Source organism: Chelonoidis abingdonii, chromosome 2 (genome assembly GCF_003597395.2).
Source record: "Chelonoidis abingdonii isolate Lonesome George chromosome 2, CheloAbing_2.0, whole genome shotgun sequence".
Taxonomy (NCBI): domain Eukaryota; kingdom Metazoa; phylum Chordata; order Testudines; family Testudinidae; genus Chelonoidis; species Chelonoidis abingdonii.
In genome coordinates, this window is record NC_133770.1 from 9,461,482 (window position 1) to 9,485,919 (window position 24,438).

The 24,438-nt window shown below is 44.2% G+C and overlaps 1 protein-coding gene across 1 annotated transcript in view; it reads left to right on the forward strand.

The window, feature by feature from the left end:
- The window catches only part of OBSCN (obscurin, cytoskeletal calmodulin and titin-interacting RhoGEF), a 255,381-nt gene that overhangs the window by 41,929 nt on the left and 189,014 nt on the right, over positions 1-24,438 (forward strand). The window contains exons 4-10 of the mRNA XM_075062167.1: positions 1,842-2,102; positions 8,215-8,517; positions 9,355-9,621; positions 11,170-11,445; positions 16,292-16,564; positions 19,247-19,522; positions 21,946-22,221. Of these exons, the coding sequence (XP_074918268.1) occupies positions 1,842-2,102; positions 8,215-8,517; positions 9,355-9,621; positions 11,170-11,445; positions 16,292-16,564; positions 19,247-19,522; positions 21,946-22,221 (1,932 nt within the window). The remainder of the gene's footprint in view (positions 1-1,841; positions 2,103-8,214; positions 8,518-9,354; positions 9,622-11,169; positions 11,446-16,291; positions 16,565-19,246; positions 19,523-21,945; positions 22,222-24,438) is intronic.

Consider the following 24,438-nt stretch of genomic DNA (forward strand, 5'->3'; position numbering starts at 1 on the left):
GAGCTTAATAAGTTTGTAAGACTTAAAAAGTTTGATGAGACTGTCTACAATGACATAAGGCCCATCCACAACTGCTGTTAACAAATATCTCCAATGGGTGGAGAAAGGACACTAGATAAGGGAGGCTCTGAGTTACTACAGAGAATTCTTTCCCAGGTGTTTGGGTGGTGGGTCTCACTCACATGCTCAGGGTCTAACTGATCACTATATTTGGGGCTGAGAAGGAATTTACCCCCAGACCAGACTGGCAGAGATCCTGGGTTTTTTCACCTTCTTCTGCAACGTGCCTCGTGGGTCATTTGCTGGTTTGAATTGGAGAAAATGGTGGATTCTCTGTAACTTAATTCTTTAAATCAAGATTTGAGGACTTCACTAACTAAGCCATAGATTATGGACCTACTACAGGAACGGGTGGGTGAGGTTCTGTAGTCTACAATTCACAGGATGTCGGACTAGATGATCATGATGGTCCCTTCTGCCCTTGTAGTCTGAGTGGGACTGGATCAAAGCAACTAATACATTGTTAATGCACAACAGCCGATTGAAGTGGATTAACACACTGTTAATGTGGGGTAGCAGGATCCATATAAATGGCAAAATTCACAGTTTCGTGTTCGTGGTGATCTTTCATGGTTGAGTTGAAATAAATGGCAAAATGCACAGGTTCCATGACAGTGTGGACCAGGGCATAATCATACCCTTATCCACAGTGAACCCTACCTCCCCTGGCAATTCAGAATTGTTACCTATAGGAAATCCCCTAGTGCCATCCTGAATTAGAATCACTCCAGCCATGGGGGTTCTGGTGCTTCCTTTTAGAGATAATTCCAGGTCTAAGATGATCTTATTCATAGGACTGTTTTCCTGATGTCCCACCCAAATTTACCTGGGATCAGTTTCATCCAGTTTTTCCTTGCAAGTCATGAACATTTCAAAGTTGCAGGAAAGTAAAAGGCCAGGAATAACTGAGTTTGACCCCATATAAATTGCTTGGTCTGCTCTGATAACAATATCTGAGGTTCTCAAAGTTATTTCCTGTTAGATCAGGTGAGTGGCACATGCAGGGCATCAATTATGCCAGGCATTAGACAAATTTAGTGGAGACAGATCCATTAGAACTGTAGAGATCTGTCTGCTTTCTAACACTCGAGCTTCCTTTCGCAAGGAACTAATGTGGACTCAGCAGTTGCAGATCAACAGATTCATCTTTTACAAGGGCAATGTATACTGTCTATTGCTCCAATAGAAGACAGATCAAATATTAAATTGAGAGGGAGATTTTCACCTTTTCATAACTTTGTAGATTTTAAGGATAGGAGACGCCATTATGATCATATGATTGTTCACTCTAAATACATCAGAGAGTAAACACCGGTTGGTGTGGGGGGAGGGAGGGAGAAGAGCTCTTTAAGCTACAGGACAATGTTGGCACAAGAACAAATGGGAATAAATTGGTCATTAATACATTTAGGCTGGAAATTAGAACCATCAGAGGACTGTGGTTTTGCAACAGCCTCGCTATAAGAGGAGTGGAAGCTAACCAGCTAACTAATTTTAAGATGGAGCTTGGTAAATTTATCAGTGGGATTATATGATGGGGTTGCCTGCAATAACAGGGGAGTGGAATTGGTAGCCTAGGAAGTCCCTTTCGATCCTATGTTCCTGTCTAGTCTGACCTCCTGCATAACACAGGCCATAGAACCTCATTCAATTATTCCTATATCAAACCCATATGTTGTGATTGAGTCAGAGCTTTTGGCACTGTTTTGATCTAGCTGATCTGGGTACCACAGTATTCTGTGTCTGCTGTATTATGACTGTAGTAGTTTTCCTTCATACAGGGAACATCATTAAAAAACTGCCACGGAAGACTGCAGTCTCCATAAATGATACAGCCATATTCTGCGTGGAGCTGGACAATGAGTGCCAGAACATCTGCTGGCTGAAGAATTTGGAAGAAGTGAAGCCCAATGACCGAATCACCATCACCTCATCTGGCAAGCAACATACGCTGATTATCCGGGAGTGCAAGATAGAAGACGCTGGGGAGATTGCATTCCTGGCTGATGAGTGCAGAACTTCTACTCAGTTCACTGTGTCCAGTAAGCTTTCTTTTATTCTATATTATAGCGAGTGTCAGAATATAAGAATGGTCTTACTGGGTCAGACCAGTGGTCCAATCTATCTCAGTACCCTCTCTGACAGTGGCCAATGTCAGATACTTCAGAGGGAGTGAACAGAACAGGATGATTATTGAGTGATCCATCCCCTGTCATCCAGTCCCACTTCTGGCAGTCAGAGCCTTAGGGACACCCAGAGCATGGGGTTGCGTCCCTGACTGTCTTGACTGATAGCCATTGATGGACCTATCCTCTATTAACTTATCTAGTTCTTTTTTGCACCTAGTTATACTTTTGTCCTTTGGGTTTAGTGTGTGTTGTGTGAAGAAGTACTTCCTATTGTTTTTTTTAAACCTGCTGCCTGCTAATTGCATTGTGTTACCCCTGGTTCTTGTGTTTTGTGAAGGGGTAAATAACTTTTCTTTATTCACATTCTCCTTATGATTCAATAATTTTATAGACCTCTGTCATATCCCCCCTTAGTCGTCTCTTTTCCAAGCTGAACAGTCCCAGTCTTTTTAATCTTTTGTCATACCCCTAATCATTATTGTTACCCTTCTCTGTACCTTTTCCAATTCTAATAGCTCTTGTTTGAGATGAGGTGACCAGAAATGGACACAGTATTCAAGGTGTGGCCGTACCATGGATTTATATAGTAGAATTACAATATTTACTGTCTTATTATCTATCTCTTTCCTACTGGTTCCTAACGTTCTGTTAAGTTTTTGTCTGCCGCTGTACATTTAGCGGATGTTTTCAAAGAATTACCCACTCACAAAGATCAAGAATACTCTCTCAGTGTAATTATTTCCTGCTAGTGCCATGGTAAGCTAGATGCTATACAAAGACAATAGAAGGTCACATGCCCGTTCCAAAGAGTTTATACCATAAAAGTGAACTTTATGTTAAATTATGATAATATCAAAATTAGAGAGAACAAAAATTCCAGGGTGAGAGTGCAGTATATGTGTGTATGTCTGCTGTAACAGTGTGCACTGTACACAAAATGGCTGTGTGGTCGGGCGGCTGCCCCATGCAGGCAGGAGAAGGGTTAAGGCAGCCTTGGAGAGGCTGCACAGAAACCAGTCAATCAGGAAAGGTTTTATTGGGTGAGCCAGTCAGGAGAAGGCTTGCTGGAGCAGCCCATATATAAAGGGCTGCTCAGCAGAGCAAGGGGCAGCCTCTTCTTGAAGGGCAAAGGGAAGGACTGTCTGCCAAGGAGTACCAGAGATACTGCAGTGCTGGGCAGGGTAGCAGAACAATAAGGGAGCTCTTGGCTGACCATGGCCAGACTGAGGCCCTGATGTAAGGGCAGAGAGGGTGCTAGGGCTACAGAGGAAGTGGCTCAGGGAAAGTGGGCAGCGGGAATAGGAGGAGGGGCAGTAAGTGGCTGCTAGCTATAGGATCCCTGGGCCGGGACCCAGAGTAGTGGGTGGGCCTGGGTCCCGCCCCGCTTGCCCCCACCTGCCAATGAGGAGAGGGGCCTAAATCCAGACTGCAGTTTGTCCCTGAAGCCAGGGGCTAGACTAGAGACTGCAGTTGGCCGCTGAGGCAAGTGGAGGGACTGAGGGCTGACTGTTCCCCGAAATGGGGGAGACAGTGGGCTGGGGCAAAGCAGGAGAGCCGTGTCCTGAAGAAAACACCATGGTCCAGGAGTGACGCGGGTCCAGGTGGTGGAGACGGTGGAGGAAGTGGAAGTAACGGCGACTGAGACACCTCTAGTAAAAGGCGGTGGTCCAAGAGAGCTATTTCCCAGCACAGCCAGCAGGAGGCGCTGTGGCCATGGGTCTGCACCGCTACAGGCAGTGATTCAGAGCTAGGGCAGGGGACTTCTCTCATTTAAAGATGCAAAACACAGATAGCAAAGCACACAGGCAACCTACAGTGCCTTGGTTTGTGTTCATTGTTTACAGAGCACTGTAAATGTGCCAAGTGCTTTAAAAACTATTCCCCAAAAGCTTAGGTAGTTCTCTGAGTGGTATCTGGCCAGTCTCACCTGTGGGACTGGCACCTCCTGGCTACCGAATCTTCTAGAGGTCACTGCCCATTGGAGTTGCTTGTCCCCCTGTCTTCCTCCCACTGCAGAGAATTGTGAGGGTATAAAAAGAATGGGGGGAGTGACTTGGAGCCTCTAAAGAAGTGGGGAAGGTGGGCAGGGAGTGTGACTATGCAATGGTGATGCTCTCTGAGAATAGCTCCAGGTAAGCAGAGCTAGGCAGAGAGTGTTTCCTGGGGGATTTCAAGATTTCAAAATTAATTTTTGTCCAATTTGGAATAAAAGTTGAAAATTTGAGGTTGGTTTTAAAGAGGGATTTGGAGGGGAAAAGGGATGGTGCTTTGACCTTTCCAAGCAGTTAGCCCGACCTTATTATCACCACTTTACACACAATTTTCTATAGAGCAGTATTTAAAAAGTTGGGAAGTTCAGACTCTCGTTGTGGAACTAGACAGTCACCCATTCCCATGATCACTGATGGCATGTCATTCATTAAACACCCAAGCAGAGGTGCTGGAGCCATTTGTTTAGTGGGGCTGCTGAGAGCCATTGAACTAAACAGGATCAGTCCCATCATTAGCACTGCAACAGTTACTGAGCTGTTTATCAGTATCTGGCAAAGCACACAATATCCCATGACCTGCAAGCAAAATTTTACTGTAATGATTGACTCCAGTGCTCACATTATTAAATTGTAGCTGGTTAACCATGGAGATGACAACTTTTAAGAAGTTGCCCTCCCACAAGCATATCCCTTGCTGTTAAATATCAAGTTAAATATATAACAGTAAGGCCCAACAATCTGATTTCAGTAGCTTAGGTGTTATTCTGAACCCAAGATGAATGTTAAAGTAGTAGGAACTTTGACCTAGGTGGTTTGATCATCGATAACTCAACAGGTAGTGTGCCAGTGTATCATGTAACACTGGAATATATATTTATGTAACTAAGGAGGAAGAGTGGATCATGTCAAGGTTTCCTATTTTTACACTTCATGTGCTACCATGCTGAAGTGTTCTGTTAGCAAAGTGCTTTGTTAGCTACTTGAAAATCCCACAGACTGTGTTCACATTTTTCTCACTGAGCCATACCGGGGTTATATTGACAGTTTCTTAGCCCTCATTAAAAGAATAATGCACCTCTCGCATTCTCCAAGGATTGTGCTTTAAAAAATCATATTATTATTATTATACTCAATTTATGGATGGATAAACAGAGGCACTGGGTAGATTATGAGACTTGCCCAGAGTTACTCAGTAAATCAGTGACAGATGTGGGAATCGAACATATCAAACAATGCCGACACCTGCTCTTACCACTAGGAAATGCTGCCTCTCAGAAGGTATTTAGCCCCTAAAGTAGTGAACAATATTGATCAGACTTTTGCCTTTTCTAGAGACTTCAGGACTTACCCAAGGAAGTTTTAAACATAAGGCTAAGTCTACACTGTGGGGGGAGTTGACCTAAGATACGCAACTTCAGCTATGCGAATAACGTAGCTGAAGTCGGCGTATCTTAGGTCGATTTACCTGGCTGTGAGGATGGTGGTGAGTCGACCGCTGCTGCTCTCCCGTAGACTCCGCTTCCACCTCTTGCGTGCGGTGGAGTTCTGGAGTCGACGGCAGAGTGATCGGGGATCGATTTTATCACGTCTACACTAGACACTAGATCCCCAATAGAGCAATCACTACCCGCCGATGCGGCGGGTAGCATAGACTTACTCTAAGTCTTGGATAGCTTGCTGTACACAAATAGTTGCAGAAGTAGAAAGCTATAGATGGGATTCCACAGATGACCTGACAGAGCATCAAAACAAAAACTCAGGCTCCTGGGAAGCTGGGGTTCATTTGAGAGAATTGATTTCATTTCATTTTTTTAGTTCTTTGGGATTATTCCACACACAAGGCTCTGACTGTCCATACGTTACTAAACAAATGTATGGCTTAGAAATCGCAGTGGAAGGCACAAACAGCAAATAATCGACTCTTGGGAGCTCATGTTACAAAGGGCCATGTGGGTGAGGATGCCATGATGTGCTGAGATTGGTATATCACTGGCTGTCAGAGACAGGACAGAGGAAAGATTCTGAAATGGTATTTCACTTCAGAGCTAGGCCAAGCATGTGTGGCTAGTGACAGACCAGCGCAAACACTGTGATCCTGAAGACACGGCATTATTCATTCATTTTCTCTATCTCAGGCTTATCTATCCCATCTCTGTAGCGTTAATGTCTGAGGTTGGCCAAATTACAATGAAAAGGCCAGATCCGTGACTGGGATAAATTGGTACTGAAGTCAGTGGAGTGATGCCAGTTTACATCAGTTGAAAATCTGGGCTAAATTTTAGTTTTATTAGTGGATCAGGTTCTAGGTAAGTAATATTGTTCTGTGCAAGGGAGTGATCAGGCCCTCATCACAGGTTGCTCTGTGTGGCATAGATCTATATTATGCACAGGATAGGGTGACCAGATAGCAAATGTGAAAAATCGGGACGGGAGTGGGTGGTAATAGGAGCCTATATAAGAAAAAGACGCAAAAATCAGGACTGTCCCTATCAAATCAGGATACCTGGTCACCCTAGCACAGGATGCTCTACCACTGCTGTCTGCTGGAGGTACTGACATACCAATAATATCAGCAACTCTCTGATATTCGCACAAATCACTTCCCTTCAGGTACGGCTTTTTGGTGGTGTAGCAGCGTTGTATATACAAATGGCAAAATTCTGCTCTTGTTCCAGAGCAATTGTGGGGATGTTGCTGGTGTTACCCTGGATTTACACCTGTGAAGTGGAGAGGGGAATTAGGCCCATTGTGTTTTGAATGCCCTTATGGGGTCATTCTAATTATAATACTGCTTAATACAACAAACTGTCCATTAAACTACACTGCCCAGAATCTCTACAGGAAGTTGGCTGTCTGTATTTGGCACGGAAAAATTAAACGTAATGAATTGTGAACAACAAACTTCAAGGTCTTTATGTTAGGGAGCTCCCCAAGGCCATCTCCAATTTGTGTACAATATACCAACCATCTCCGTCAGTGAAGAAATCTTCTGGAGTTCCCAGCATGCTCAGCAGCCATCTGGTAGCACTGGGCCTACCAGGGCCGGCTTTAGGCCGATTTGCCCAATTCAGGGGAATCGGGCCCCACGCTGGCAGCTTTTTAATTTTTACTAACCCGGCTGCGGTCTGAGTCTTCGGTGGCATTTCAGCGGGTCCTTCGGCGGGCACTACCTACAGACCCCTGTTACTTTAAAGGAATTGCATAAATGTAGGGAGGGAAGTGATGGAAGAAGGGTTTGATTTCAGCAATGTTCACACCTTCTGAAGAATCCCAATTAAGATGTATCTCACCAGGGTGACAGTGTGTAGATACCACTGAGGTGATCCATTATTCTAGCTGAGCATTAATGAAATAAAATAAGTTAAACCGGCTCCATCTAAGCTAGTTACATGGTCAGTATTGATCTGTGTGTAGGGGTCAATGGTAACTTTTGTGTACATGTGTGAAAAGGTCAATGGTAGTTTGTGTGTGTCCTTGGGGAATGGACTCAGTGGTGTGTGTTGGGTCTGTGATATTTTGTGTGTGAGAGAGAAAAGGGGTATAGTCGGTGGACACCAGTGATACTGTCTGTGCGTGTGTGTAGGGTCCATGATAGTGGAGGTGTGTGGGAAAGCAGACGGTGAAAGATGTGTGTAGTTATAGGGATTATTGGTACTGGGTGTGTGGGTCTAATGGTAGCGTGTGTTAGAGGTGTCAGTTCTTTGGGGTACTGAGTGCTGTTTTGCATATGCTGTGTGTGTGGATGATCAGTAGCGTTGTGTGGGGCTAGTGATTGTCTAGAGAGACATCAGCATTGTGTGTATACATGGATGGGGGGATGATACTGTTTGAGGTTGTGTTTTTCTTCAAACTCCTTGCTTGTCCATCTCAGATTAAGACTGTTTGAAACAATCTGTGTATTGATGTCATCAGAGGAGTATGAATGCTAATCTGATTCCTGATAGCCCTAGCGTACAAGTTCCAGAGTGTCTGTCATGCGCTGTGGAGTTTTCATTCCATAATGTGGTTCTCTCTGTGTTTTTGTCACACTTCAGCTCCAAGAAAACCCCCCTCTCATCCCCCATCCGACCCCGTGGTGAAAAATAAAACAGAAACCTCAGTGACGCTTGCCTGGTCCCCTCCCAAAATGAAGCAACTCATTCTCATCGACGGCTACGTGGTGGAACGTAAGAAACTGACTGGCTTTACCTGGATGAGATGCCACCAGTCTCACATCCCCATCACAGAGTTCACAGTGAGCGATCTGGCAGAAGAGGCAGACTACCAGTTTCGGGTGTCTGCAGTCAACAGCTATGGGCAGAGCTCTTACCTAGAGTTCCCAGGAACCCTGCATCTTGGTGAGCCACACAAAGGGATTCAGATCACTCAGTTGACTAACAATATGGCCATGATCTTGCAAGTCTTTGCCTTGTGCATAGCAAAGCAATGCAAGGTGGCTGTGCTCGAGGATGCATGTGAGCAGGGCTATGTATTGACCTCCTGCAAGGTTAAGTGCTAGGCGTAGGGAGCTCTGCATTGAATGTCAAGCCCTTGCTGTCTAGAATGCAGAGCTGTAGCTGAAGAGACATGATCTTAAAGGCACTCTTGAGCAGGTCAGTGAGCCAACTAGCTATGTGTTCCTGTCTTGGACCTCAGTTGCGCTGCTAGATGGGATTTATGTGATGATTGTGCATTCACAGTCATGCAGACAGGATCAGGTTCCCTGGTGCTCCCTGCTCCACTCTGTCACTTTTTAATCTTACAATTCTATGGAGAAATGTGGGGATTGGGTTTTATTTCTAGGCTGCTGGGTTCTCTGCTAGAGGGTTGCTGTTTGTCTGCGATCTATTGTATCAAGTATTTATTTGAAGTGATGAGGTAGATCTGACAGGTACGTCTTGCTATTATTTTATGAATCTACGGGCTTTGTAAGTAAAATATGCCCAGCATTCTACCTTGCAGGTTACTAAGCCCTAACTCTGTACCCTAACACCACTGATCTCCTGCTGTAGAAGTCAAATCCTGTAGCTCTTCCACAGGCAAAATGCCCACTGCCTTCAATGGGTGCAAATGTTGTGGGATTTTGGTCTATTATCTTCAGGTTCCTTTTTCTTCCCCTAAGAGTTCTGAACATAGTAGGCAACTCTTCACGGTATCCTCTAGCTTCAGATTTATGTTTTGCTCTTCTCTGACAGAACCAGCATTGGCAGTGAAAACTCCCCTGGCAGATGTTGAAGCTATTGCAGGAGGTGATGCTACCTTTATTGTTGACCTCACGACTGATTGTTCTGGCACCTGGTACCTTAATGGCAAAGCCATACAAAGCAGTGAAATATACATCATTCGGAGAACCAAAACTACCCACCTCCTCACCATAAAAAACGTCACGAAGAATGACGATGGAGCAGAGGTGAAATTTGTCGCCAAGAACGTTGAAACCAGTACCAAGATGAAAGTAAAAGGTAGTTTAATATCATCCATTTCTTCCTTCTGTCAAGGGAGGCAGGGTGGTCTTGTGGTTAGAAAGGGGCTTGAGTGTTGAAGCTCCTAGGCTCTATTGCCAGCTCCTTTACTGGTTTGATATGCAACCTTAGACAAATAACCTAAGCTTTCAGAGCCAGATTCTGATACCTCACTGACTCTAGCGGCATGACTTGAGGAATAAGAGAATATTCAGTGTTTCTAAGAGCATCAGAATGTGACCTTGAGTTGCCTAAGATTCCCTCTCTGTGAAATGAGGATAATAACATTTACCTGTTTCACAAGGCAAAGCTTAATGAACATGGGTAAAGGGCTTGTTGACCCTTGGATGAGAAATCTCTGTGGAAGAATGTTTAAAGTATTAATGATTAGAAGGGAGCGCACAGCTGATTGGGTGCCTCATACAATGCAAATATTGATGGTGAAATTCATTGCAGTGCAGAAGTAACTTCCTAAACATTTCTTAATCCCCCACATAAACCCTTCCATGGGGGCATAAATGGGGTTCAAATGTTTGTACAGCCTTGCGAAGGGGCAGTTTCACCCTGCGGACATTTGTCTTCTAATTTGTTGTGTGTGATTGTTCTGACAAATGACAAAAATGGTTTAAAAATAACAATAATAATAAAAAGAGATGTTGGAACTTTAATGTTAGGTGGAGTGCAGGGGTCGGAAGAGTCTGGGTTTTCCAGGAGCAAAGGCAGAGTTGCACATAATGGCTTGTTAAGTTAAAACTTGAACCCATTCATTGGGCCACCCTAGCAGAATGGTGGCTTAGCAAAGAGAATCGATGGCATGTGGTGGGACCCTGGATTTGAGGATTGTGTTCCTGCCCTTATAGAAAATAAAGCTTGGCAGGTTCCAATTTTAGCTCTGCTGCAGAATATACCGTGCTTGCTGGATGCTAAGATGGGGTGGCAGGCAGTAAGTGAGGTGACTTCATTTCCAGCACTTGCACCTTAGAGGGAAAGATGGACATGGGAGAACAGAGGCCAAAAAGTGGGAAAATATTCACCTGGGGGAAAAATGATACTCTTATTTACACCTTCTGACTCTAACTGAACTCTCCTGGATTTCTTCTCATCTTGGGTGTGAACAGGGATGAGCCAACCAAGAGTTTCTTCTGTGATTGGTATAATATCTCAGCCTACAGGGAGAGGCACTGGCTGCTTTAGTGTCTAAAAGGAATTCAAGTTACCTGTGGAAGACTTCCATTGAGGAGAAAAGTTTAAAACCACGGCTTCAGTGCTCAGAGATACGTGTGTAATTGATTATGAGATTTTGTAGATAGCATCATATATGGTGCTCTACAAGGCCTAAAAGTCAATGGGACAGATTCTTATCTCATTGACACCAGTGTAAATTCAGATCGAGTCCACTGAAGTAAGTGGAGTTGCTCTGTTTTTACACTGGAGTGAGACCAAGATCTGGACCCAGGTTCGTTCTGAGAAGAGCTTGCAACCTAATGCAGACATATATGATATGTGAGATAGTATGATATAATAGCTTTCTTTCTTTCTCCCTCCCAGCTGCTGCAGTAAGAATCACCAACAAGAGTGGAGATATAGAAAAGGTCTCTGCTCGGCTGCGTGAGGAGGCACAGCTTTGGGCGGAGCTTTCAGACGCGGCTGCTGCCGTGAAGTGGATGAAGAATGGGAAGGAAATCCAGGCCAGTCCAAAATACGAATTGAAAACAGCAGAGAAGAAACGCATCCTGAAAATTCACAGCCTCACAGAAGAGGATGCTGGCATTTATGAATGTGTCTGTGAAGGGGATGAAATAGTCTATCAGCTCTCAGTGAAAGGTGCATGAGTTGACTTTGCTGGGCTGTTTCTGGTGAATGACCTGCACCCAGCCAGTGTGGTCTTTATGTGACAGAAAGGGAGCTCATGGAAGTTAGTGACACCCAGCACTCCAAAAGGAAGCGGAAGTACCTCCCTAGAAAGCGATGGTGTGTGTGAGGTGAAGAGTATTTGGAATCTGACACCAGACCCTGAGTTCTGTCAGTAGTAGAGGCTCTGCTGTATCATCCATCCTGCTTCATGTCCTGGCAAGCGGATGAGAATGTCAGCTGGAGCTTGGTGTCGTTGAGTGAGCCTGGGCTGTATGAAAGGGAAATATGCTCTTGTGGTTAAGAAATCAGCGAGTTGATCAGGAGACATAGGCTCTATTCCACCAGATTCACTGTGTGGCTTTGGTCCAGTCACTTAGGTTATGTCTACACGGCCATAAATCACCCACAGCTCGCCTGTGTCAGCTGACTTGGGCTCATAGGGCTTGGAGCGTAGATGCTTGGGCTGGAACCTGGGCTCTGAAAACTGGTGAGAGGGGAGGGTCCCAGAGGCTGGGCTCCAAAGTGAGCTTGAATGTCTGCACTGCAGTTTTATAGCCCCACAGCCTGAGCCCTGCAAGCCCGAGTCAGTTGACATGGGCCAGCCATGAGTGTTTTACTACAGTGTAGACATACCCTCAGGGACTGATCCAACTTTAGTTAAAGTGAATGGAGTAAGGCACTCTGGGACTCAGCGTTTGCTCTCACTACATGGAGGATAAGAACAGGTGTGGGAAGCTGTAAGGCTTGATCCTTTAGTGTTTGTAAAGCACTCGGATGGAAGGCACAAGAGAAAGGCAAAGTCTCATAATTGTTTATTATTTGGTATTTGCCAAGCTTTGTACAGATAAGGAAAGTTCAGCTTGTCTTCACTTGGTGTCACACAGCTTCTGTTGTCCCTCAGCTCATGGTAATTCCCTTCTGCATTCCTTCCTGTGGTTTGCTTCCTGTTCATTTAACAGGCATGTTGGCTACATGTCTGCTTTAACTTTCAGCCCCTTTGACCCTCTGCATAACATTAGTGGATATAGGCCTAGTGCTTATAGGGTGTCCGATAAAATCGGTACTGTCCTGATATTTGGGTGGTTGTCCCAAGATTTGTCCTGATATTTCGCTCCACTGGCAGTACTGTTTTTGCTGCTGTTGTTGTTGTTGTTGTTTTTGCTCTGCTGGTGCGCCCCTCCCCCATGTGTCCCGATATTTTCTTCATCTCATCAGGTCACCCTAAGTGCTTACAAATCTTCAGCCTCCTCAGGGAAGCTTAAGGCTCATTCAGCCTGTCAATGGGAGTGTTTCCATTGACTTCTATGGGAGCTGGAGCTGGCTTGAAAGGGCCAAATTATCCCCTGATTACTCTGGCTGGATTTTCATCCAGTTGTCTAATAAGGTGGGGCATATAAAACCTGGTACAGAGCTACTGCTTTCTACTCAGCACTGGTGAGGCCTCAGCTGGAGAGCTGTACTGTGTTCCCATTTAGTTTAAAGATGTGAACAAACTGGAAGGAGGCCAAAGGAAAGCAACTATAGTAAGAGGTTTGGAAAGCCTGGCCTACACGGAAAGGTTGAAAGAACTGGCTATGTTTAGCTTAGAGAAGAGAAGGCTGAGGGGGATCATGACAACAGTGTTCAAATACGTGAGAAGTTGTTGTAAAGCAGACGATGTTCAATTGTTCTCAATGTCCCTCAAGGGTAGGACAAGAAGTAATTGTCTTCATTTGCAGCAAGGGAGAGTCAGTTTAGATATAAGGAAAAGCTATCTAATAACAGTGATAGTTCAGCACTGGAACAGGTTACCAAACGAGGCTGTGGAATTCTCGTCACTGGAAATTTTTCGGAACAGGTTAGACAAACACCTGGCAGGGATGATGTAGGTTTACTTGATTCTGCCACAGTGCAGGGGGCTGGACTAGATGACCTCTTCAGGTTCCTTCCAACCCTACACTTCTAAGATTCTATATTGTAGCCTGTTGTCAGACCAAAACCAGGAGTTATATTACTCAAAGGTCACGTGGCAGGGATAGGGCATTTGGCATCCTGCAGCCCTTACCTGACCAAAACTCCTGTTGACTCCAGTGAGGGTTTTGCCTAAGAAAGGACAGCAAGACTGTGCTTTGCCTCAGACCTGGCCTTCCTCCTTTTCTCTGAGAATGGTTGTGTGAGGAGCTGACTGTAGGAGCTGGAGAAGGATGTGGCGGGGGGGTTGTGGCGGTGGGTCAGAGGGTTAAGAGAGGGGAAAGAATCTTAACTGTTTTGATGGTGTATGTGGCGCAGTTTACATAGCTATTATTGGTAGCACAATCGTTTTTCTTTCATCATCCCATACTGAGGTCCAAATTCCGCGCTCAGGTTTTCACGCCAGGCTCTGATTTCAGTAAATATAAGTCTGTACATATCCCATAAGACGATTTGGTCTCTGACCCTGAGAATATGCAGAGCAGTGATCTGTGCAGGGTCCTATATTAAGCACAGTAACACAAATAGAGACCTAGCCATCTTTCTCCCAACCTATGATTGGCTCCTCCTAACTGTATGTATCTATGACACCCGCTCCCCTTTGTCAGCATTTTCTGGCCTGTGACCTCCTTCAGCCTGTGATTCCCTGCCCTTCCACCAACCCACCCACCTCTACCTGCCTGTGAGTCTGCAGGCTCTGTTAACTCTCATATGCCCATGGGAGGAAGCAACATACATAACTGATACGTGAATGCTCACTTGCTAGATTCTTCAGACAGAAAACACAAAACAGACATGAACACACGTGAGAAGAATTCATTAAAAAATTCAGCTATTTGTGAAGAGCTTTTTGCTGGCTACAGCTGGCTGCAGAATGATTTAATTCTCATACTCTCTCTGTCCCTGCCTGTCTCTCAGTATATTTTTTTTCACTCTGTCAGTTCTGCCCACTTCTTTATATTGGATTAGCTGGAAGATATTCACAAATATTTTCACCTAAATGTAGCTCTCAAATGAGGAATCTGTGTTAATGTTTTTTTGGTGCTGCATTGAGGGAGTTGCATATGAAACTCCCACTGTACTCGCGCTTTGGCTGCAAACGTATCCTCTCTGGCATCTTTTCGGTTGCTGTAATTATTCTTTTTTTACCCAGAGCAGTCTTTACACCAGAGGCTAGTGACTGAATGGAGTCCTGTAAGAAAAGCTAGAACAGCTAACATACCTCCCCATCTTTCTCAGCCATTCTCTCATTTGTCTGTTTAGTCACTTCTTGTGTGTCGTCTAAATCCTAGATTGTGAGAGCTTTGGGGCAGGGACTGTCTTTGTTTTATTTGTTTGTGCAGTTCCTTAGTATGATTGGCCTTGATCCCTGTTAGGGGTCCTTAAATGCTACTGCAGTACAAATCACCGTGAATCAAATTTTCATCGTTGTTTAATCAAGTTTTTTAAGATTGTTTCTATTGGGAATCCGTCCTTACTATTGGGCTGCCCAGATCTCAAAGCATCAACTCTGCTTCTGAGCTAAAGGAGAATTCCCATTAGTTATAACTGACAGCAGCACTAATGTTCCCTTCCAAGCCTGAAGAGAGACTGGAAGTGGCATTCTCAGCTTCTTGGCTCCCAGACTGAAAGGGTTGATAGCTATTTTCAGTAGGGATGATTAGTAACCTGGATAGTAGAGGTTGGGCTTCTGTCCAGTGGTGATGTGAAAGAAGTTCTGCACAATCATCCTGTTAGAAAGAACAATGATTTTTTTTTAAAAAAAAGAACATTGGCAGTATCGTAAAAAAAAGTTGAATTTATTTACAGTGTATCAAGCACTTCAGTGTCCAGCAATTCAGTATTGGTTTCCCCTGCATATAAGAACCAGCAACTATATAAAAGTTGTTCAGATTTTTTTCCCTTTGAATTAAGGGTGAAAACATATCTATGTATACTTCTGCCAGAGTAGTCTTGATCATACTGGACCAACAAGCAGATTTAAACTTTTGCTCTACTTTTTTCAAATGATATGATAGAATTTTAGGACATCAATTCCCTTACTTGTAATAAATGATATTATGTCGTTAGGCACATATTTTGACTTAATAATTATTGCTACAGTTGTGTATTTGGATCTACAGGTTGAATGGGGTGAGGTTATACTGGTGAATTGATTATTCCACTACAAATTACTGTAACGCTGGGTTATTTTAAGTCTTTTGTGTTCTAGTTAGTTTCCTGTAAGGAATATCTTTTCATTTTTAGAGGGTGTTGGTAATTCTATAGATTTATAGTACAGTAAATTCAAATTATTCAGATTACATTTAAATATCTTGTAAGGTCCCATCTAGATAAATACAGTAATTTAATAAGCCTCAGTGTTTCTCCTAATATTTGTTCATTCTCTCTTCCTCTCTTTCTTCCATTCTTTCCTTCCTGCCTCATTAAGATTATTTTGCAAGTTATCATCTTGAATGATAACTGAAAATCACCCGCTGTTGAAACATGAAATTCTTATTCAAAGACCCAAATGTAGAGTTCATTCTAAGGCAGCCTTTGCTCACACAAACTGTCCTCATTCACCTGAGTAGTTCCAATGACTAGCAGAACTGCTTGCACAAATAGAGCATATGACAAAGGCTTCCCAGATCAGGTCCTAAAATTACAACATGAGGTAATTAGCCAAAATCAGGAATCCAGGAGCAACCTACTAGATTCTAAGTGCGGGGGAGATGGCCAGGATGACTTCTCTAGGTCCCTTCTAGCCCTATTTTTCTATGATTCGGTGAATCCTAATTCAAGAGTATATAGCTGGCTGCACGGGTAGATGAACTGACAATATGGACACAGTTCCTTACTGGTGCAATTTGTCATTTTGTTTCAGCACTCGTGCACTTCACAAACAAAGAGAAAGCTGGCGGTGTTCTCATCGCCACCTCTGGAAAACAGGCTGAGTTTGTTTCTGAGACCTCTGAAGCCAACGTCATGGTGCAGTGGTTCAAAGATGGCAAAGAAATCAGACGCACAAAGAAATTCACTCTGGAGGATAATGGAAAGCTGCACAAGCTCATCGCCTCAGCTGTAACGAAGGAAGATGAGGGAACGTACATGTGCAAAGTTGGAGAGGACACTCTAGTTTTCAATTTAAAGGTCTCAGGTGAGTTCATGAGGCAAGTGTGAGCAGGGCTTATGTTGGGTACTGAAGTCCTGGTTTATCATACAGGAACATTATCACTTAGATTGTAAGCTCATTGAGACAGAGGCTGCCATCTTTATGTGTGTACAGCAGCTAGCACAGCGAGACCCTGATCTTTAGGCACGTCTGCAATACACATAAACAACAATAATAGTAATATTCAGGTCCCTAATGGAATGATTAGAGATGGGCCCAAGCCAAAACCTCATATCTAAACACCCCAGACTTTGGACAGGTTTGCATCTGGATCTGGGTCCGAATCCTGTAGTTTGGTCCCATCTAGAGCACATTGCCTCAACAATTTACACTCCCTTTGAGCTCCCTCCTGCAAGAGGGGGTTTGAGAGTCATGGGCTATCTTCTGAGAAAGCCTAGGTGCCCAGTTACACTCGAGTTCTGCACTCCTGTGGAACGTTTGTGGTCTTGAACTGCAAATCATTCCTTTAGGTAGCTTGAGCTATCCCAGAACTAGAGTGCATGCCCCTCAGGCCAAATGAGGGGGAGTCCTAGAACTGATGTATTCCAGTCCAGAGCTGGACAGGGGATGGATCACTTGATGATGACCTCTTCTGTTTATTTCCTCTGGGGCACCTAGCATTGGCTGCTGTCAGGAGACAGGATACTGAGCTAGATGGACCTTTGGTCTGACCCAGAATGGTCTTTTTATGTTCAGAGCTAATGGTATTAAGGAGACATCATAAAAAATGCTCTGTGAAATCCAGCCGACTCCGCACAGAGGGATCGTTGGGAAGTTTTTCTGGATTTGTTTCACTGGATTTTGCTTTGAGTTTCATCCTCAAATGATTCCAAAATCTCAAAACGTGAAACTACCAAGTTTCATTTGGTCATGGTCAAAACTACTGAATTTCACATTGAATTTCACAGAACTTGTAGCCTGTCTCAGGCAAACTGGACCCATGTCTACCGAAAGATTTGGAAACCTCAGTGAACTTTTTGGCAAACGAGCTGAGTTTTCAGGCTCCTAAGAAAACTCTAAAGCAAATAGGTTTCACGTTTCAGAATAAAAAATGTCCAGGGTGCTAATCAGAAGCACTGCTAGGCGACAGCTCAGAACTAAGACTGGGAAATAAGCTGCCTTTGTAGTAGTGAATGTTCCCCATAAACCTTTAATGCCCAGACTCCAATGAAGCTATTATTCCATAGTCAAATAGTTCTTGTAAAAATAGATTACTCCTAATGATTGATAAGTTTTAACAGGAATGTTTGTTCCTTGGTGCTGTAGAAATGGTTGGCAAAGGTCTTAGTTGTCCTTGGGATACTTGGCAACCAAAAGCAACAAGTGCTGCAGAATAATATGTAATGTTAAACGAAGGTTACTTATCACTGACAGCCATCAACTTACTCTGCAGCAGGCTAGCCTGATTGAGCGCATGGTATGAAATACATGTTACACTCACTGTTGCTTGTTAGCATGAGCAATGGGATGTTTCATATGTGTTTGTACCCAGATTAGTCTATGAGGTGCTTATCTCTGTGCAGTTCAGTGCCCCACAGGGGAAGGGATAGCTCAGTAGTTTGAGCATTGGCCTCCTAAACCCAGGGTTGTGAGCTCAATCCTTGAGGGGGCCACCTAGGGATCTAGGGCAAAATCAGTACTTGGTCCTGCTAGTGAAGGCAGGGGTCTGGACTCAATGACCTCTCAGGGTCCCTTCCAGTTTTAGGAGATAGGTATATCTCCATATTTAAAAAAATTATAATTTTAACTTATGTCATCTTCACTTTAATGTTAACTTTTGCAAATTCATTCTGGGCAAAAAACCCCAAAACAACAGCCCTCACTGTAGTAACCCCCAACCTGGATCATTAGCAGGATTTGAACTGTAACCTTCAGTGCCAACGTACAGGCCTCCACTATATGAGATAAAGGAAAATGCCATTAAATGCACACAGCAGTAGGTTTTTATTATTTGCATGGACTGGCTTCCTCTTTTCTCAAGACTAAACATGTCCAATTTTTAATCTCTCCTTACAGGTCAGGTTTTCTTAACCTTTTATCATGTCTATTGCTCTTTTCTGAACTCTCTCCAGTTTGTCCACATCTTTCCTAAAGGCTGGTGTACAGAATTGGACATAGTACTCCAGCTGAGGCCTCACCAGTGCCAATTAGAAGGTCCCTTCCAATTAACCCCCATGTCTTTCTTATACTCCTATCAACTTCTGCCCTCAGCTATACTCATATGCAACTCCCTTAGTGACAACCATGTTGTCATTACACTCTGTAACCATACTCATCCTTCCTGCATTAGGCTGAAATACATAGCACCAGCTTCTGCACATGGTTAGTATTCCCACAGCTCCCATGGAAGTCAGGGGATCTATTTTTAGTAACTCTCTGGAGGGGTCATCAGAAGGGTTTGAACTTGGGACCTTTAGCACAGACCTCGACCACTTGAGCTAAAGGAGAAATTCCACTAGTGGGTGGCTGTAGTTGACTGTTATCTGTGACCTTGTTACTGGAGGGGAATGAAACACAAGCCAATTACACATGTAAATTCTTCCATAGATGGAACCCCAGGCCCTGGAGATCACTAACATTGAAATCATGCCAGGGTGTAACTGGGTTGTTCTTATGTTGCTCTAGGTTAATGGAGGGACACAAACTACTTTTCCTTCTTCTTTTTAGATGAAGTTGTTAAGTTTGTCAACAAGCCTAAAGCAACACCAGAAATTTCAATCAGTCCTTCTGAGGGTCTAGAGCTGGTGTGTGAGGTATCGGTGGCGAGTGGAGCTGTTGTGTGGAAGAAGGATCAAACTGAAGTTAAGCAGGACCAGAGAACGACAGTGACCTCTCAGGGAACAGACCGAAAGCTCATCATCAAGAATGTGACACAGCATGACCAAGGGAGCTACACCTGTGAATCAAAGGATGACAAAGTAACATTCCAAGTCAAAGTCAAAGGTGAGCAGATACATGAAATCTCAGAAGCGATAAAATACTTAATCCTGGATAGCATCTTGCATCTAAGGTGCATCCCTAAACCCGTTTCAGGGTAAATAACTCTGCCACAGGGCTTGATTTTCAGTGAAGCCTGAAACCTTCCTCTACTTTTGCATGTGCAGTTGGGTGTCCACAAATAAATGCACGTGCAACATGCTGTCTCTGCAGAGGGTAGCTCTTGGATATCTAGCGACCTGCCTGCACCATTGCACCTGCAACATCAGGTCCACAGAATTAAAACACAAAATAATAGCAGAGAGTCAGGAGCGGGTGAGAGAGAAACTAAGAGATGTAGCTAAAAGCAAAGAGGGATGTTTGAAGTGACACAGAAAAGCTCTTCCAAATAGCAAGAGGAGCTGGTTTTTGCAGCATTGATGAGTTGGTTGTGTGTCGTGATAAGAGGAATTTGATGCTAGGCACATAGTGGAAAACACTAATAGCAAAGAGAGAGGGAGAGTCTGAGGGGGGCATAGAAGGTTTGTGAAGAGCAGTTTTGAACAGGATCTTGAAGCTGACGGGGCTTTGTCTGGGGTCCTGAGAGCTAGGAAGTACAGTAGAACTTCAGGGTTACCAGCACCTCGGGAAGGGAGATTGTTCGTAACTCTGAAATGTTCGTAACTCTCAACACAACGTTCTGGTTGTTCTTTCAAAAGTTTACAACTGAACATTGACTTAATACGGCTTTGAAACTTTACTATGCAGAGAAAAATGCTGCTTTTAACCATCTTAATGTAAATGAAACAAGCTCAGAAAGAGTTTTTCTTTATCTTGTCAGATCTTTTTTTTTTAACTTTCTCTTTATTCTTAGTAGCTGACATTTAACATAGTACTGTACTGTTTGAATTTTTTTGTCTGTGCTGCTGCCTGATTGTGTGCTTCCAGTTCCAAATGAGGTGTGTGGTTGGCCGGTCAGTTCGTAACTCTGGTGTTCGTAACTCTGAGGTTCTACCATTTGTGGTTATTGTGGGCCACATCTTGCTTTGCTGTCCTTTGAAATCCTCCATTGGTACCAAAGAGTCTCTTGCTCACTGCCCCAGTTTTGACAAACTAGGAGGTAGGAGGCCACCTGCTGCAAAGCTATCCGCAAGCTAATCAGGACTAAGACAGGGCCGTGTTTGGATGGGAAGCCACCAAGGAACATGTAGGTGCTGGAAGAAGTCAGTGGAATTACTCTAGATCGGGGTGGGTAAACTTTTTGGCCTGAGGGCCACACCTGGGTATGGGAATTGTACGGTGGGCCATGAATGCTCACAAAATTGGGTGTTGGGGTGCAGGAGGTGGTGAGGGCTCCATCTGGGGATGCAGGGTCTGGGGTGGGGCCAGATATGAGGAGTTCAGGGTGCGTGAGGGGGCTCCTTGCTGGGGCAGGCGGTTGAGTTTGGGGGTTAGGGCTCCGGCTGGGGGTGCAGGCTCTGGGGTGGGGCTGAGGATGAGAGGTTGGAGGTGCAGGAGGGTGCTCTGGGCTGGGACCAAGGGGTTCGGAGGGGGATCAGGGCTGGGGCAGGGGGTTGGGGCATGGGAGGAGGTCGGGGTGCAGGCTCTGGGTGGCGCTTACCTCAAGCAGCTCCCAGAAGCAGCAGCACATCCCCCCTCTGGCTCCTATGTGAAGGTATGGCCAGGCGGCTCTGCATGCTGCTCTGTCTGCAGGCGCCACCTGTGCACCTCTCATTGGCCATGGTTCCCAGCCAAGGGGAGCTGTGGGGGTGGGGGCAGTGTGCAGAGTCCCTTGACTGCCCCTACATATAGGAACCGGAGAGAGGACATGCTACTGCTTCTGGGAGCCATGCAGAGTGGGGCAAGCCCCCGACCCCACTTCCTGGCTGGAGCGCTGGAGTGGGGCAAGCTCGGACCCCACTCTCCATCAGGAGCTCGAGGGTCAGATTAAAAAAGTCTGTAGGGCCAGATACAGCCCCTGGGCTATAGATTGCCCACCCCTGCTCTGGATTTATACCAGGGTAACTGACAGCAAAGCTTAGCTCTTAATGTTTGTGAAACTGTGTGATCCTTGGACTAAAGTGCAGTGTGATCAGTCAGGGTCATCGTGTGATCGCTCTTTATGGATATGTGGTGCAGCAATCTACAGCAGCTCTAGTGGACAGTGTTTTCTGTTGGGAAGGATGGATGGTCTTGGGGTGAAGGCATTGGGTTGGGAATCAGTAGATCTTGGTTACATTTCTAGCTCTGCAAGAGACTTCCCATGTGACTTTGAGATATACCTCTTTCGATGTCTCAGTTCCCCATCTGTAAAATGGGAACAAAGATAGGGAAGTATCTCAGAGGGCTATTGTGAGGATATAGTCATTAACGTTCCTGAGGTGCAAAAATATTACACTGATATGGGGAGACTGCAAAAGGACATACGTGACTGAATTTCCATCTTGCAGAGATGGAAGAGGTGTTTGCAAACAAGGAGAAGGTGCAGAAGGAGGTGAAGGCCATTCTGACAGAGAGTGCCACCCTCAGCTGTGAGGTAACTCAGGCCAAGACTGAAGTGAGGTGGTACAAGGACGGGAAACTCATCACCTCCAGCAAGAAATTCAAAGTGGAGTCTGAGAGCAAATCCCGGCGGCTGGTCGTGGATCAGGTGGAGAAGAAGGATGCTGGAGAGTACACCTGTGAGGCCGCAGGCCAGAAACTGACCTTCAAAGTTCTTGTCACTGGTAAGAAAGAATATTTTCTTTCAGCTGAAGGGCTGATTTTCTGCCATTGCTGGTTTAAATATTGGAGAATAAAGTGTGTTTCCTACACTGGTAGCATGTTGGAGAGATGCTCTGATTTATATTTTGTTGACTTCTCTTTCTGGGTCTTTCCTCAAGTTCTCTGCTGACATGATAAAATGGATTATTTCATCTTCTTCTGTTCCTGCTTTGAGCTGTACTGCCATGGAGGTTGGGGAGGGTTGGACCAGACTTGGGGCTAGTCTGAAGACACAAAGTCTCTGCAGGTCTCCTGAGGTTCAGATTCTGGGGCTGGAACATGTATAAAATGTCATCAGGCAAAAGCAGCTTAAGCACGTCCAATGCAATCACTTCTACCCTGTCCTCCCCACTGCTGCTTGGCCTGAAAATCCCCAGCTCTCCTCTTTCATTCTCTCTTCCTTCCTCCTCCTAATAGCCTCGCTCTCACAGAATCATAGAATATGAGGGTTGGAAGAGAACTCAAGAGGTCATCTAGTCCAATCCCCTGCTCAGAGCAGGACCAATCCCCAACTAAATCATCCAAAGATACAGACACACACAGAGGTGGCCCATCCATATAGGCAAACTAGGTGGTTGCCTAGGGTGCCAAGTTAAATGGGGCACCAAATTCGAGGGGAAAAAAATCAAATTAAAAAAAATAAAATGAAAACAAAAAAGAAAAAGATGAAAAATACAAATAAAACAACGAAGGTGTCATTATTTCAAACGCCATGTGCGTACGGAGGGAATATGAATTATAATTCATTTCTCTACATTTCTGAGAATTTATTAATATGTCAAACCTTTTAGTTACTGCAAAAAAATTTTTTAGCAAAAAAAAATTTCAATTTGCGACGTAGGGTCAAGATGACCCACTCCTCAATTTTGATAAGCAATAAGTCAGCCACAGTGAAACACATCCACCAGTGGCAAGAGCTGCAATGCTAGTGACACCTCACTCAAATACACATCAAGGTCACATAGCTGTAAATTCATGTAGAGCGGAGATATCGCACATTGGTACATGTCAAACTGTCATTTTAACACATGCCGCAGGTAGATGGTTAAGAATCAAGCAAATACTGTGGAAAATTGTGTTTCTTGGTGCCAAAGAATAAAAAATAAAGTCTTTCAGCTTTATAAATCCAAAATGTGAGTGTCTTTAAACGTTATTAAATCTTAGAGTTGTTATCGGGCTGTATAATTATGAACTTTTCTTTGTTATAACTGGTTCATATGTAATAAATAAGGTCCATAAAAGAAAAGTAACAGCGTTAACACTTAATAGAGTACGAAAGTGATGACATCACACTCCAAGCGGGTAACTGTGAGGAAGGGGGTTATCTTCCAAACAACCAGTGTCAGGTTATAACATCGAAAAAGGCAATTTTGTTTCCATGTAAACAGCATAACTAACTGTTTTAATAGGCAAGTGAGTGTATGTTACTAATCATTGAAACTTTAAGCAGTGAAAAGATATGTTGGGAAGGCTGCAATGTGGTTTAAATCACCAACCATGTGGTGGGTGTGTCAGCCATCCTTAACGCTATAATGCTTGCCGTCAGGAGCACAGTACATAACAATATTCAAATACCCCGTGGTAGCAAGAGGAAAAAGAAAACCTTCAGAAGCTGAGTATCGTAAACAAAAGGCTGAGAAGGAAAAGGACCAAGCAAAACAGCAGAGATCCTTCCTGAAATATCTTCTCTTTAATCCAAATAAAAATGGAAGCAGTTCCCAGCATCCAGATGAAGGAATTTTACTTGGAGAGGAAGTTAGCTCACATCTGCATGGAAGCAGTTTGGAACATCAAGATGAAGGTATATTACTTTGAGATGAGGATAGCTCACATCCACAAAAAAGCAGTTTGGAAACTCAAGATGATGGAAACTTACTTCTAGATGAAGGCAGCTCACAGCATCAGGCTGATATGGAAGTGGAGAAAATGTATTCACTTTCAGAGACACATGCAGAAATTGAAGTAAATGAAGTAGAAGGAAGAAAGGATGAGGAGGTTACAAACAAGTTACAATATGGGGACCCAGCTTCATGGCCCAGATGTGATGACAGGATGTGGCAAATTGCCATGGAACATGGACCCGAACAAGTTCATGAATTTCCCTTCCCTAAGGATGGAAATAAAAGAAAATTCTCTGCTCAGCATTACAAGAGGAAACTCATTAATGGAGAAGAAATTCA